Source organism: Chelonia mydas, chromosome 1, assembly GCF_015237465.2.
Source record: "Chelonia mydas isolate rCheMyd1 chromosome 1, rCheMyd1.pri.v2, whole genome shotgun sequence".
In the NCBI taxonomy this organism is placed as follows: domain Eukaryota; kingdom Metazoa; phylum Chordata; order Testudines; family Cheloniidae; genus Chelonia; species Chelonia mydas.
In genome coordinates, this window is record NC_057849.1 from 196976563 (window position 1) to 196991836 (window position 15274).

Genomic DNA, 15274 nt, shown 5'->3' on the forward strand with positions numbered 1-15274 from the left:
CCCTGAAGCTTAAATCTTGATATCAATTATAAATGTTTCTCCTAGCCAGGATAACTGGGGATGGCACACTTGCTCTGCAGATAAATATCTAATTCTTGCTTGAATCCTACTAAGCAGTTTGTCTGAAAAATATCTGGCGGCCGTGAGTTCCACATGTCAATTACATGTTTGTAAGGAAAGTTTCACTTTGTTAAAATTGTTGCCTTTTGGTTTCATTGAGCATTGTCTTGTTCTTGTAAGACTATAATATCAGTAATGAGAAATAATAAATTCGTACCCGGTGGGGAGGTGGGGCTGTTGATGGAATGAAGAGAAATCAAGCAGTTCAAGTTGCATTTACTGACAGAAAAGTTTTGCTAGGCCCACAATATACTTATAACCCAAAGTAAGTGTTTGTGTGTGTTACAGGTCCCAATTTAGGTCTGACTTGCAGAGGATATGCATCTATTACAGTTGGCTCTTTAGTTATAGCAACTCATGTGTTTGTCTCTTGAGGTCCCTGGTTGAATCCCTGGTGTGGAACCATAGGGTACTGAAAAATCTATAATTCTTAACAGATCAGAATTTTACCTGAAGATGCAACAGAGAAAAAATGCAGAGAAGGGTGAAACGGGAGAGGTAGGTGAGACTATTGTGTTGGTGAGAGGTGGCAGAGGGGCTATGGAGGAAGCTGCGTGGGGCAGTGAGGAAGGTGGCACAGTGAAGCTGAGTGGGGCAGTATCTGCACCTTAATGTAAGTGTCATGCAGAAAGAGTGACAATAAAACATATTCTTAGTCTGAGTCAATCGAAGAATTGCCTGGAAGCTTTCTTGGTAACTGATGGGCCTCAAACAATACATTGAACCAGTTTGTTGGAAGTGAGAAGGCAGAGCCTCCTGGATATGAGACTGCTGTCTGGAGTGAGAATGGATGTAATCGGGCTCTGGACATATATTAGAAAGTGAGTTCTCACTTCGCAGATTCATCATGGTATTTGACATTCCCTTGCTCCTCTTTCTCTCCCCTTAGTCTCATAGGTTTATTACTGCAATGACGAATGCTGGATTTCTCTCTGATAGTGGCTAAGGACATTTTAAAGATAAACTTTTGCTTTTTCGATGAACTGCTTTCCTTTGAACAGCTTCTACCCACTGCTTTCTTGCACAGAGACACTGGGGACACCATGTGGCCATGAAGAGAACTGCAAAATGTGAAGTTCAAGTGCAGACAGATAAATAGAAGCATGATATGGGCGTACACAGGCCAGTCTGTTGCTCCCCCACCAGCAGTGTAATCCTAATCCATTTCACTCCCAGGCAGATTTACCACATGGCATAGTCATTAACACCAAGCTCTACTCACAGCAGAAGGAACTATATTGAAGTCAGTAGAGAAGTGCTTGCTAACACCAGGGCTGAATTGGTCCCACAGAGTGAAGCTGGACCTATAACAAGGGTGGCCAAACTGACTGAGCCTCCAAGCCACATACAACAATTTTAAGAAGTGCGAGAGCCTGGGCTTCTGCCCCATAGGAGGCACCTGCTGGAGCTTGGGGCTGAAGCCTCGCTCCTGCTTAAAACCCTGAGCCCACGGGGCTGAAGCCTCAAACCCCTCCTCCCTGCTGGGCAGAACCCCTACCCTGCTGCAAGGCAGAGGTCCCGAGCTCCTCCCCCCTTCTCCCCCCCAAGTCTGGTAAGTGAAGAATGGGGTTGGGTCAGGGTCAGGCTCCGCAAGCTGCACTTTAACTGTAAAAGAGCCACGTGTGACTTGCAAGCCACAGTTTGGCCATACCTGTCCTATGGAGTCACAGGCACAGCCTCTCTTCCCGCCCCAGTCCCAGAGCACAGCTCTCTCCATGCAGAGAGCATGAGCTGCCCGTTGAGCTTGGTGAGAAACAAAAAATAGTGTTGCCTCAGGAATGTATTTAAATTGTATACAGTAGCTCCCTGGAGTGAATTCCTGAGGAGGACAAGAAATATCTTAGTCTGTGTTCCTCTTATGAGATGAGACTGCCTCCGAGGGCTTAAAAGCAGCCTGGTTAAGGCTGGTGAAAATTGCTTCTCATTGCAAAACAATGAGACCTGGAGAATAGCATAGTTAAGGCTGAAGCTGGCTAACCGTTTTCAGCATTTTATTTTGTGTATTTGGTTTTATGTGGAACTTTCACTTTATTTAACAATTGAAACACTCTCTCTTAAGGCTTTTTCTCACCTCTGCTCAACATTAACTCCAGTTTAATGAAGGGTTTTTTTTGCCTGGCAATCTGGTACAAAGTTGGCTGCCTATGCTCAGGAGCAGGCAAGGACTGGAGTGTACAAGATAAAGAATAAGGTGCATGCACATTGCTGTGTCTGACCCTGCACTAGCGTAGCAGAGGATGCTGCAGATCAGGCTTTATGATTCACTGGCAGAGCTATGTGGGAGCTCAGGATTGCAAAAGCAGGAAGTGTTGGAGGTCAGAATGGAGGTTCATTGACAAATCTGTGTGGGGAGCTCAGGACTGGAACACCAGGGTGTACTGCAAGGCAGGAGAGAGGGGCATTGGCAGAGCTGGGTGGGGAGCCCAGGATTGGGATAGCAGGGGCGCTGCAGGGCAGGCGTGAGGGGCATTGGCAGAGCTGGGTGGCGAGCCCAGGGCTGGAATGGCAGGGGTAGCAGCAGGTCAGGATTGAGAGTCATTGGCAGAGATAGTGTTTGGGATGGGGGAAGCTTCCATATGCACTTGTCCACATAATACCTGGCAGTGCAACTGTTGCCCGCTCTTCAAACTCACTAAAGTAAAAGACATCATAAAATTATGGAGGATGGAATGTTTCGTACGGCTGTTCACTCTAGGGATGTGCATGGGAATGTGCCATTCTCATTCACTGTATGGATGGCTCCTTTTGTATTCATGATAAAGGGCCTGATCATGAAGTAGATGCAGCCGTGTGTTCCGTATGGGGGTGTGCGCACACCGGAGCCAGAGAGCTTTGCCTAGCAGTACCCGTCGGGGCAGCACTCACACCCTGCAGCCATAGCTCCTCCCCTGGTTGTAAAAGGGCGGCGCTGCCTTGATCCCTCTCAGTTCTTCTTCGTCACCTGTGGCTAGAGTCGGAGCTTGGTGTGTTGTCTTCGCCTCATGTTTTCGTATATCGTAGTAGTAGTACCTTAGGTGAGGTTTAAGTCTTAGTTGGCTGCCCTGTGTGATGCCCTCACCAGGGTTCAAGCATTGCCCGTCATGTAGGGGGGACCACCCCAACAGCGACCCCCACGTGAGGTGCTTGTCATGTCTTGGCAAGGGACATGTTAAAGAGAGGTGCTCCATCTGCAAGTCATTCACCAAGAGGACTCAGGTGATGAGAGACTTGCAGCTGAAGTAGCACCTTCTGCAGAAGACAACCATAACGTTGCCCTGCAAGGACTCCCTTGCAAGTCCTGGTGTAGGGGGCATTCTGGGAATGGGGCCATGGAATACAGCATTGCGGAGATTGTAGGCAGTGCTGTGGCCCATAGGAAAACCTCAGGAAGGCTGCTGTAACTTGGACGGGCCCCGATCCAATATCCAGAGGATGCAAGCCACCCCTCTCCCTGGGCTGAAAATTCTCGGTTCTGATGTTTTGTCTGGTCCATTCTGAAGGCAAGCAATGTGTTCTTAAGAAGTATGTTTATGACCCTCAAGGCATACATCATTCATAAATCCACCATAGCCTGTGCTTGTATAGCATCCGAGCCGATGACCCCGCTAACCATCACTTTGTTTGCACGTGGTGTGGAGCCCCAGGAAAAGCAATGCCCTGTGAATTTCCACATAAACCCAGGCCAAAGGCCAACACTAATCATGTTTTTTTGTTGGCTTCTGCATTATTTGGCTCTGACAAGTTAACAAAAATAGGTTTCTTGGTTCAGCTACAAGTGGAAACATGTTTTTCTGAAGTTACTACTTACATTCTGAGTGGTCGCCACAGGAAACCAGAGCCCTGTTTAGATCGCTCTGGTGGTTAGTTGATAAACCTATCTTTAAAGAGCTCACAACACCAGGCAGAAACCAAAATTGAAGATGGAAGGTCACCAAATTCCTGAGCGTATTTGGAAGTTGCAGTGCCTGTTTCTTCCCTCTGGCTTCTCAGAAGCATTTAGGACATTCAGAGGTGGAAACAGGTAACTGTGTGTTTACACACTGAAGAGGTTAGGCACCACTGGGCTCAGACAAGTTTTTCACTCCAAGTAGGTCAGACCATTTCAGAAAAGCTGTTTGGATCACACTAGTGGTCCAACTAGTCCAGTATTGTGTGTTTGACAAAAAACCAAAACATAGTAATGTCTATGTTCATAAAAACTATCCTGCTAAAACAAAACACTACACTGCACACACAATTCTCCTCCTGAGGGAAGAGAACAAATCACATGTAACAGATATTAGTCATGTCACTTAATGCACTGATGGAAGGTGCTCAGATACTATGGTGAGCTACAGAGAATAGACAGAGGCCAGTCCCAGAGAGGCTTCAGGAGAAGGCGCAAGAAACTTTGTATTGCAGAATTGTAGAATAATTTGCCCTTAGAGGAAGCTTCTTTCTAACCTGAGACAGTAGCTGGCTGGTGTCCTGATGCAGGAGAGTTTTTATATCCCTTATACATTGTTTTTCCAGATGAATGTAGCCATGTATGTTCTCATTAGCCATTATAAACGTCTAATCTTTTTTTTAATCCTGCTAAGCTTCTGGCTGCAATGATACCTGGTGCCAGTGAATTACACAGGATAATTACCTGGTATGTAAAAGAATGTTTGTTCCCTTTTTTCAGTGTTGGTCACTTTTTAACATCATCAAATGTTGCCTATATGAGAGAGGATAAATGGGAGCACACACCAGTCATTATTTTATATACTTCTTATTTGGGACCTGTAATTGCACCAGTTAAAGGCAGTATTTGACCAAATAATGAGAGGTATTTTTTTGCCTCCCTAATGGATACCTCTGCATTGTTTGTATAGTTATAAAAATGAGTTTGTGTAGCTTTAAATCTTTATTTCTTAGTACAACAAAGGACCACAGATCTGCTACAATGGGTACTTGAGCCTGCTTCCAGCTTGGGGGCAGAACCAGACCTGTCAGTCACTGAAAGCAGGGGAAGCCCTGGCCCCGAAGGTCCCTCCAGTTTTCTCTGCCTCCCCAGTGGTTGGTAGCTCAGCCAGGCCTCATAGACTTTAAGGTCAGAAGGGACCATCATAATCATCTAGTCTGACCTCCTGCACATCGCAGACCGCAGAACCTCACCGCCCACTGCTTTAATAGACCCCTAACTTCTGGCTGAGTTACTGAAGTCCTCAAATCATGGTTTAATGACTTCAAGTTACAGAGAATTCACCATTTACACTAGTTTAAACCTGAAAGTGACCCATGTCCCATGCTGCAGAGGAAGACAAAAAAACCACCAGGTCTCTGCTAATCTGACCCCTGGGGAAAATTCCTTCCTGACCCCAAATATGGTGATCAATTAGACCCTGAGCATGTGGGTAAAACCCACCAGCCCGATTCCCTTGCTCAGAGCTTTTTCTGAGGGAAATTCTAAACTTTTTTCAACTTTCTGACTATCAATTTGGTTCAATGATGTGTGCATCTAATTCCTAGCCATGCTCCAGGGCTTCTTTTGCCTGTCCAATCAGCTCTTCTTCCCCTCTGAGGCATTTGCAGCAGCTGGTGCCCCTCCAAGCTTCAGGGAGTGAGTTGGGCCAAGAAAAGCCAGAGCCAAAAGGGAGAGTCTACATTTCCTGCTGCCCCCGATCCAGTATTTCCAGTAATCCCCTCTGCATCTCTCCATCTCATCCCTTGGCAGAGATCTAGGTCCAGTTGTATAGTCTCTGCTCCCTCAACTGAAGAATGTAGAAGATCAGATTTTTTTGAGTGGAACTTCCCATTCAGTTGAGGGAATGCATACCATTGAGGTCACAGAGCACTGTGCCATCCAAGAATCACCAATCTCTGTTCTGGTGGTAACAATCAACACGTCTGATGGGGTTTTCATAAATCACTAGGAAGAACATGATTGGCCCCATCCCATAGACAAATTTTCCTGTCCGGGGCAGAGCAAAGTTTCCTATTGCTATATTTACTGTCCACCAACGGGGTGATGAACACCAAGGCCAACATGGCAATGTTGGATTAGTAGAGTGGCTCTGACATCCAGAAATCTCTCACTGATTGTAAATTAATTTGGTGGGATATGAGGTGGTGAATGACCTCTCACAGATCTGCGCAAAGTCCCCGCTACGTGTCTTCTCACCTTTTCCACTGCTCCCCGGGACAATACAAGAGATAGGAACGAGAGCGCAGTAGTGATCCTGTTTATGCCTTTCTGACTGAAGAGGCTATGACTCCCAGGCCTGATTGATGTAGCACTGGCGATGTCGTCTCTGTCTCCCAGAAGAGATCTACTATTGCAAGACCTATCTTCCAGGTGGGACCAAACAGGTTTAAAACAAATACTTGTGAGAAGTGATTATTGCTCTAATGGATCTCAAAAGAAAGGTCAACAAATAGAACTTGTTCTGCTGGCTGGTGCAAAGTCCACAGTTTAAACAACATGTTGCACCAGTGAAACGTAGCCTTTAGTTCCGTCATGAGGGCCTTGTTGTGGGTGTATAAGAGTATCCAAGCAAAAAAGGTCAAGTTTCAGTAGCATGATGTTCTCAGCATGTTCAAGCAGAGGACTTTTGTACAAATCCCAACAATTTAAATGCTTCCTTAATGTGTCAGCCCTTATTCCAGTCCCGCCGCCTGGTTATAAAATGCAACAGTGGAACCTCATTCTGCTCCCTGCAGGACTATCCAGATTGGATTCCTGCAGGAAGTCTCATTCTATTTCTATCCATCCAATGGCTATTGTCACCAATCAGATTATGTTGTTTTGTTTTGTTTTTTGAGTTGTGAACTTTCTCTAAGGAGACCAAGTATTGTATGTTTAATTCACACAGGTAGTCTTCAAAATTGTCATAGCATTCATTCCCTAATTAATTCAAGACCTATTCAGTTAAGCATCAAAGCCCAGTCCTCAGTAGCACTGACAACCTCAGATGGAGTAGTCATGTCTCCTGTATTGAGATCTGCTAGACAACTGCATGGCCATCAGTATTTAAATTCACTAAATTCTGCATATTACTCATCCAATGTCAGACGTGTGTGTGTGTGTGTGTGTGTGTGCAGGCAGATGTCTTCTTAGCACAGCTTAGTGTCCAGGGGAAGGTGGAGAATATACATAATACACTGCATTTTGGGTATTCATATTTAAAGCGTGATCCTGCTTCCTAACCTGGAGGCACAAGTCAGGACAAAATAAATAAAGTTCAAATGCAAAAAAATTAAAATCCTACACCTGAACTATAATGTTGTCATGTAGGTAAAGGCCACACAATATCTTGAGAGTAATAAAAGCAGTCAAGTCAAGTTAGAGATCACATTCAATAGCAACTTTGTATATATATGCATGGTGCTCACTTATTTAAAGAGCATATAGAAAAATAACCAACCAGAAAGAAAAATTTAAGTATGGGGAGTGATGAAATTATACAGATTCCAAAGAGAGTGAGAGAAAGAGAGAGTCCTTGCAATGACAGAGGGTGGAGGAGCACATGTTGTAGTTCTCGATTTTATATTACAGTAGTGCCCAAGGCCCCAACCAGGATCAGGTCCCCATTGTGCGAGGCACTGTACAAACACATAGTGAAAGACAGGCACTGCCTCAAAGAGCTAACAGTCTAAATAAGTAAGTCAAAGGATTGGAAGGGAAAGAAAGACAAAATGTGACTGGCTTAATGTCACAGATCAGTTCAGTGGCAGAATGAGGAATAAAATTACTGCTCAATGGCTTGGTGCTTTTCCTTTGGAGTCACACCCCGGAGTCACACCCCAGAATCACACCCACAAAAATTGGAGACAAGTTTTTTGACTTAAAAAAAGGTGTTAAAATTCATGCCCTAAATCAGTTCCACTGAATCTTAAAGCCCTTAGCAGTGTTGGCTGAGGTCATAAGTAGAGACCTCTTCAAGGGTGAGTGTTTCACTATTGGCAGCAGGCAAGACTCCAGAAGTGGGATATGTTCTCGTTCGGTTTATCAGTGGGATATGTTCTCGTTCGGTTTATCAGACCCTGTGTTTTTGGAGATTTATGTGCTGTAACATAGGACAAGGAAGTTGTCTTAATCTTTGGAAGTCCCTGGCCAGTTTGTGCCGCGTTGGAGTGTCAGGGTTAAAATGCAGAGTCTCAGCTGTGCTAAGATCTGAGCGAGCAGCAGCGCTGCTCGTCAGCACGGAGGTGCATTGACAACATTTTGTTAGTGGCCGAGAACTGGAAGAGGAGGAGTGCTGTTGCTCACGCCATGCAGAGCTGTGCAGGGAGCCCAAGACTGGAATGGCAGGGTGTGTGCTCTTGGTGAAGACTGAGGTGCTTTGGCACGTCTGTGTTTTATATGGTGCTTTAGGATATAGGGCCAGATTTCCTCTTGCAATCTGGTCCTTTTACTCTGCTCTGGCAGCAAAAGAGGCTGGAAATTGACCGTATCTTCCCAGCTGATAATTCCCCCCCAGTGTGGAGGAATCCTCAGCTTGCATGACAGCAAGCATGGTTGGCTCTTACACTCTACCACTCCTAGGCACAGTGTGGGTCTAAGAGCAGGAAGAGAGAGGGCCAGTGCTGGTGCATTCCAGCTATTCTCAGATAGCCGCTTGTGGCCTGTTACCAGCCCTGGCCTGGGAATCAGGAAGATGTAACTGGCTCCTTGGAGGCCCTGCTCTCCCACCCTGCGTTTCACAGAAAGTGGGAACAGAAGAGAGGCCCATAGTCTCTGCATACAAATGATCAGGCCCACTGAATCAATATGGAAGACTTCACTCTGTGAGAAACCATCTCTCCCATAGATTTCATTGGTGGCCCATTTGCCAGATTCTCCATGTGGCTCTAATGGCTACTGGAAATCCAGGTGCTAGCAAGGAGACTACATGGCTGTTCCTAAGGATGGCCCACCAACAGCCAGCACTCCAAGCCTCGCACTGTCCTCTAAGCTGAGACTAGCTCCTGAAAACCAAGTAAGCCAGCCAACCTGCTCCACACTTGATGGCTGCAGAAGCAAGTGCACGAAGCTCAGCAGCACAATGACGAAATGTAAAGACGAGTCTGGACGTGTATCTAGGACTCATTGGAATGTGGTAGGAACATTTCTGATGTCAGCAGCACATGCTTGTGCTGTCCTCTGAAGTGCAAAGAACATTCTGCTTCGACAGAAGGACCAACACACATGCTGCGAGAATATAAGTGTAGAGGGTTGTGGTTATGATACTAAATCTGAGATGATCTTTCCAGTGTAACCTCTAATTTTCAATTATGTGTAACTTCCCCACCCACCCACGTCAAATGACCTTTTGGGCTAAAATTTCTCTCACACAGTCTCAATTCATAGGGGAACCTTTGTGTGGAGAAGTTTCATATGTTAGTTCATCTCTTTTTTTTTTTTTTTTGAGTTTTCCAAATGTGTGGAGGGGGATGGAGCAGGCGTTGTGGAAGTCAGGAACGTATCTAATGATGTAGTTATCAAATGAAGGGTTTTCCTTACTGGGAAAGAATTGTTTTTGGCTAGAAATTTAACCAGAAGTCTCTGCCTCTAAGGACAGCCGGGCTGCCTGTTTGCTGAACTAAGGGAGAAGCTGGTTTTCCCTGTCAGCCATAGTTCTATGTGAGGTCTGTAAGCAAAAATGTGATGTCTGACCAACTCCTTTTCCTTGGGAGGGGGATCAGTGCTTGGTACATTCCAGGTTCTTTGCTTTGCTGTGTGTCCATTCTGGGCCTCTCCAGCCACCTGGCAGCACTTGGGGAGGGAGACCACAGCCTCCACTGTACTTCTGACCTTTTGTGGCCTACTTGTTACCCACTCCTGCTGCTGCTGCTGTTTCCAGGGTCAGGGTAAGTTTCTCTCTCAAAGCTGCCAGCCAATAAATGTCTCAACTAATAGCCCCATTCAGGCAATTTTAAATAAAAAGAGGTTTTATTGGCAACTGTACAGAAATGGAGCATGGTGGGTAGGGAGCTAGATTATTTGCTTCCTTTGTGCTGTTGTTGTGTAAGGTTGTGGTAATACAGTGATGAATCAAGTCAAGGGTTGCCAACTGTCTAATCATACAAACCCAAACCCCCTTGCCTTGAGGCCCTGCCCTTGCCCTGCCCCTTCTCTGACACCCTGTCCCCACTTACTCCGTCCCCCCCTCCCTCCTTTGCTTGATCTCCCGCACCCTCACTCACTTTCACTGGGCTCGGGCAGGGGGTTGGAGGGTGGGGTCGAGGGATTCAGAGTGTGGGAGGGGGCTCTGGACTGAGCCTGGGGCAGAGGTTTGGGGTGCAGGAGGGTTTGCTGGCTCTGAGAGGGAGTTTGGGTGTGGGAGGGGGCTCAGGGCTGGGGTAGGGAGTTGGGGTACGGGAGGGGACGCAGGCTTTGGGAAGGAGTTTGGATTCAGGAGGAGGCTCAGGGTTGGGGCAGGGGCTTGGGGTACAGGCTCTGGCCAGGCAGTACTGCCGGACTTTTAGCAGCCTAAAATCTCCCAGATTGGTTTAAGAGCCCCCGGGAGATCGAGCCCAATTCCGGAAGACTCCTGGCCAATCTGGGAGGGTGGCAACCCTAATCAGGTCCTAAATCTCAGGGCACTGAAACTGGTGTGATCTCCATGTCAAGGTGAGTCAGGTGTAAAGAGGTGTCAGTTACACCAATTTAAAGAAGATGTAATTACACCAACTTAAATCCCCTCTAAATTCTTAGTTCACCTCTGAATTCAGCTTGTTAAGCATGCTTTTATGAGCATGAAGCTGGAGATGAGAAATGGTCCTCCCCCAGCAGTGAAGACTCTCACCTTCTTTTTTTTTTTCAGTCTGTGAATACAGAAAGCGGCAAAGTGAGAGAAGGGTGGGAAAATCTGCTGTTAAGGCCTGTGGCCAGAAAGCTTTCAGGACGGAACAAATCAGTCCTGCCACTGTCCTCTAACCCTGAGAAGTGCTGGAGATGGGCAAGATCTAGAACTACCTGAGACACTACGGGATCTCATTTGTACACTCTCTCTCTCTCTCTCTCTGAAGCAGTAAAAATTAACTGGCAAAGACATGAGGTTGCTTGAATGGCAAAAGCAATCTAGACAAGCAGCCTGCATGGCCATGTCATTCAGCCATTCTGTACTACAGTAGAGTACAGCTGAATGACATAGAATCATAGACTATCAGGGTTGGAAGGGACCTCAGGAGGTCATCTAGTCCAACCCCCTGCTCAAAGCAGGACCAAGCCCCAAGACATGGGCATGCAGACAGCAGACTACAGTTGAAACTCCTTGGTGTTTGTTGGCAGCTAGAGTTGGAATATGCTGCTGATAAACTTCAGAGAATGATGATCTATCAGACTCACAAATCTTTTTTCTATCAAGACTTCCTGCAACAAGAATATTGGGTCTGCTGATTATTTTATTTCTTAAAAAGTGGCCTGCTCTCTTCCCCCACCCCCCGGTGCATGGTGTTGAGGTGGAGTTGTCTTCCTCATTGCCACTGCTAAATTTGGCACTAAAATAGATCCCAAATAAAACTAACCAGGCACAGGTCAGCCACACGCTCTTTACAGTTATTTTAGAAAGAGACATGGCTGCTGCTATTCCATAGTCTGTTTGTGTGTTTTATGGTGAGCTCTTTAAGGTGGACTGTTCAGTCTTCTATGCTCGGGGTTCTCAATCTTTTTCTTCCGGAGGCCCCCACAACATGCTAGAAAAACTCCACGGCCCACCTGTGCCACAACCACCGTTTTTCTGCATATAAAAGCCAGGGCTGGCGTTAGGGGGGAGCAAGCAGGGCAGTTGCCCAGGGCCCCACGCCACAGGGCCCCCCACAAAGCTACACTGCTCAGGTTTCAGCTTCAGTCCCAGGTGGCAGGGCTCAAGGCCCCAGGCTTCAGCCCCATGTGGTGGGGCTTCGGCTTTCCGCCCTGAGCCCCAGCGAGTATAACTCTGGCCCTGCCTGGCGGCCCCCCTGAAACCTGGTCATGGCCCCTTAGGGAGCCCTGGATCCCTGACTGAGCACCCCTGTTCTTTGCAAAGCCCTAACTGTACGGATAGCAAGGGTGCTATTGCTTGTAGGAGTAAGGATAGCCTGACAGCGTGTGCGGCCTCAGGCAGAGAAGGTGTCAGGTGGCTGCCTCAAAACACCAAGCCCCCATTCCCACTGTGCTATTTACAGGGGGGACATTGGATTGAGAGTTGCCTCCCCCTTCAGCCCAGTTGCAGCAGGGAAGAGGAAGAGGCTACATCTTCCTGAGTCTATGGAAGATCTTCCTGAAGGGCAGGGCAGTGACCTGCTGGTTTCAGTTTAAGACCAGCCTTTTGTGTGATAGGAATAACCAGAGCAAGGCAATAGCAACACCAGTTATCCGTGTTAGCACTCAGTGCCTGAAGGAGCTCACTGATTCCTTGTAAGGTGGAAACTTTTTGCTTGGTAGGTTAAGTTCCTGGTGACATGGAACTTCACGGTGATCTTTCAAAAGTAATTATCCAATCAAGGGAATGAGGAAGGGGCTGTTGCTCAAATCAGTTATCACAGGATTCCCGTAAGCCGCTTCTCAGAGTTTGTGGTCAGGAAGCCTAAATAAGGGCACCTTGGTTAATGAGTAAAGCGGTGTTTGAGTCACCTGCAGTGACAAGTAACCACTGCCTGTTGTTGCTGTAAAGCGTTCTCTGTGTTGTCTTTTCTGAAACATGCTCTCCACGGCTCTGTGGTTTGTGTTGCGTCAAGAAGGAGTTCGCTCCCCCCACCTACCCCAAAGCTCTTTCCCTTCGCCCCCAACTCGAACTGCCGTGTTTTCACAGCTGCAGTTCGGCAGCCCTGCCAGTCTCCAGAGCAAGCAGTGGCTTTTTTTGTGACTCTCTGGTAGCATGGGTTATCCTCTCCTTGTGGGGCAGCTGCTGTGGCATATGGCTCCTCTCCTGCATGTTTCAGGTATAGTTCTAGGAGTTTGCTGTCTTATTATGATTTCTTATAAGTTGCTGCAGAGACTTGTGAGTCAGGGATCCTGGGTTCTATTCCTAATTCTACCATTCATTTGCGGGGTGACATTGGGCAAGTGAGTTTTGACCTCTCTCTGCTTTATTGGTTGCTGGTGGCATCTGAAATTGAGTAAGGAAGACAGAGTTAATCAGGAATAGCTATTCTGAAATAACTCCCATGTAGACAAACCCTGATTCACTTAGGTGCTTTGGAAAATTTGGCCCACACTCCATAGATCTGAGTTATCTGTAGTTTTGTTGGCAGACTTATCATTTTCTTGGGTTTGGGTCCCTCTTCTTTTTTCCATCAGCTGCGTTCTTTTTAGTCTTCCTCATTATAGGAATCACAGTAAAACTGTACAGCTACTTTGCTAGCTCTGTCGCAGCCATCTGGTAATATAATTAATGCTAATCGACATGGGCTTATGGAAAATAGATCTTGTCAATACGAACTTGATATCTTTTTCTGATGAGATTACAAATTTTGTTGATAAAGCTAATAGTGCTGATGTAATATGCCTAGACTGCTATAAGGCATTTGACTTGATATTGCACGACACTTTGATTAAAAAACTAGAATGATACAAAATCAACATGGTATACACTAAATGGATTCGAAACTGGGTAACTGAGAGACCTTAAAATGTAATTTTAGAAGGTGTGTTGTGGGTTTTTTTGTTTTGTTTTGTTTAGTGGGGTCCTGCTGGTATAGGTTTTTGGCCATCTGCTATTTAACATTTTTATCAAAGATCTGAAGTAAACATAATCATTACTGGTAAAGTTTGCAGATGACAGGGATTGGGGGAATTGTATTTAATGAAGAAGACAGGTCATTGATACAGAGTAATCTAGATTGTTTGGTAAACTGAACGCAAGCAAACAATATGCATTTTAGTACAGCTGAATGCAGGCTATACTTAACTTTTCTATTGTTGTTATTAATAGCACCTTTCATCCAAAGATCTTAGAGCCGAATGAAAATTTTCTCACAAAACTTTTTTTTTTTTTTTGGCCAAAAAAATGCACATTTGGGCTGACCAATACAATGCATGAATTCAGGTCAATTCTGGACAATTGTGTTTGTTTAAAAAAAATCAGAAATGTTGAAATGGTTCATTTTGGCATTTCCAAAACAAAATATCTTTCCAAAGTAAAAAGTCAAAATGTTTTTATTTTGGATTTTTTGGAACACTTTTGTTTTGGGTTGACCCAAAAAGAATTTTTGTTTTTTCAGACCTGAAAATTCAGTTATTTGGACATCCCTAGTGTCAAAGCACTTTATACATTGACTATTTAAACCGTGCAGTAACTCAGTTAGAGATGTATTACTATCCTTGGTTTACAGATGGAGAAACTGTGGCACGAGGCAGTTAGGTGACTTACCTGAAGCCACACAGGGAGTCAGTAGTAGAGCCAGGAACAGAGTCCGGGAGCCATTACTTGGTTCTTTTGCTCTGGCCACAATGCCTGCACCAATCTAAATGAATGAGTGACTGCACAACTGGATTTTGCATCTGTTTCCAGGTTTTAAGTCCAGTGAAATTGTGAGGACAGGAAGGGATATTGGGCGTGGGGGGGGGGAGGGGGGAAGAGTTAGTTCTGGGAACATAAACTAGTGGTATGAATCAACTTTTTATTTATTTATTTATTTTTTAAATCAAACACACTTGTACACTCAAGAGACTTTCATCCCATAGAAGTTGCCCTAGCAGATCAAACTATGGGTCATCTACATCAGTATCATTTCACCAGCAGGATTCTGTACATAGTGCTTCAAAGATAAGAGTAAACTGCCCACAGTTCCTCCCCCCCCAAAAAACCCAAACAGTCAATCAAATAAATAAACACCCAATTCTCCAAAAAACTGTTGTTGATATCTTTCCAAACCTTCTGAAACCAAATAATATTTCAAATTTGTCTTTTCCCAAATTCCAGGCCAAAGGAGGTTTGATAATTTAAATGTGTTTGAGATAAGTACCTGGACATTTGAGTGCTAAACTGAAACTTTTGGGATGTTTGCTTATGGCAGTTGCATACAGCTATATAAGCGTCTCTCTCAGTCTTCCCTGACCTGGAGAAAATCCTTCCTCAGCAATTTGGTCTTCTACTACCACTCAATCCTGGACTACCATACATTGCTCCACCAACAGATCTGAGCCCTCCCTTTCTGGGACCATCTTCTCTTAGGATAAGAGAAGAATGTGATGTTGCACTCCATATGTTTTATGGAAATATGCTTATGAGTGTAAATATGATGTAAC

At 45.5% G+C, this 15274-nt stretch overlaps 1 protein-coding gene across 3 annotated transcripts in view; it reads left to right on the top strand.

Moving 5' to 3' along the window:
* TIGIT (T cell immunoreceptor with Ig and ITIM domains) overlaps positions 1-15274 on the top strand; it is a 55437-nt gene that overhangs the window by 29011 nt on the left and 11152 nt on the right. Inside the window, exon 1 of one of the 3 annotated variants that reach the window (XM_037909123.2) lies at positions 12745-12966. The exons of the other annotated variants lie outside the window; for them this stretch is intronic. Within the exon in view, the coding sequence (XP_037765051.1) occupies positions 12903-12966 (64 nt within the window). The 5' untranslated portion in view covers positions 12745-12902. Of the gene's footprint in view, positions 1-12744; positions 12967-15274 lie in introns of those variants that run through there. 3 annotated transcript variants of the gene reach the window in all.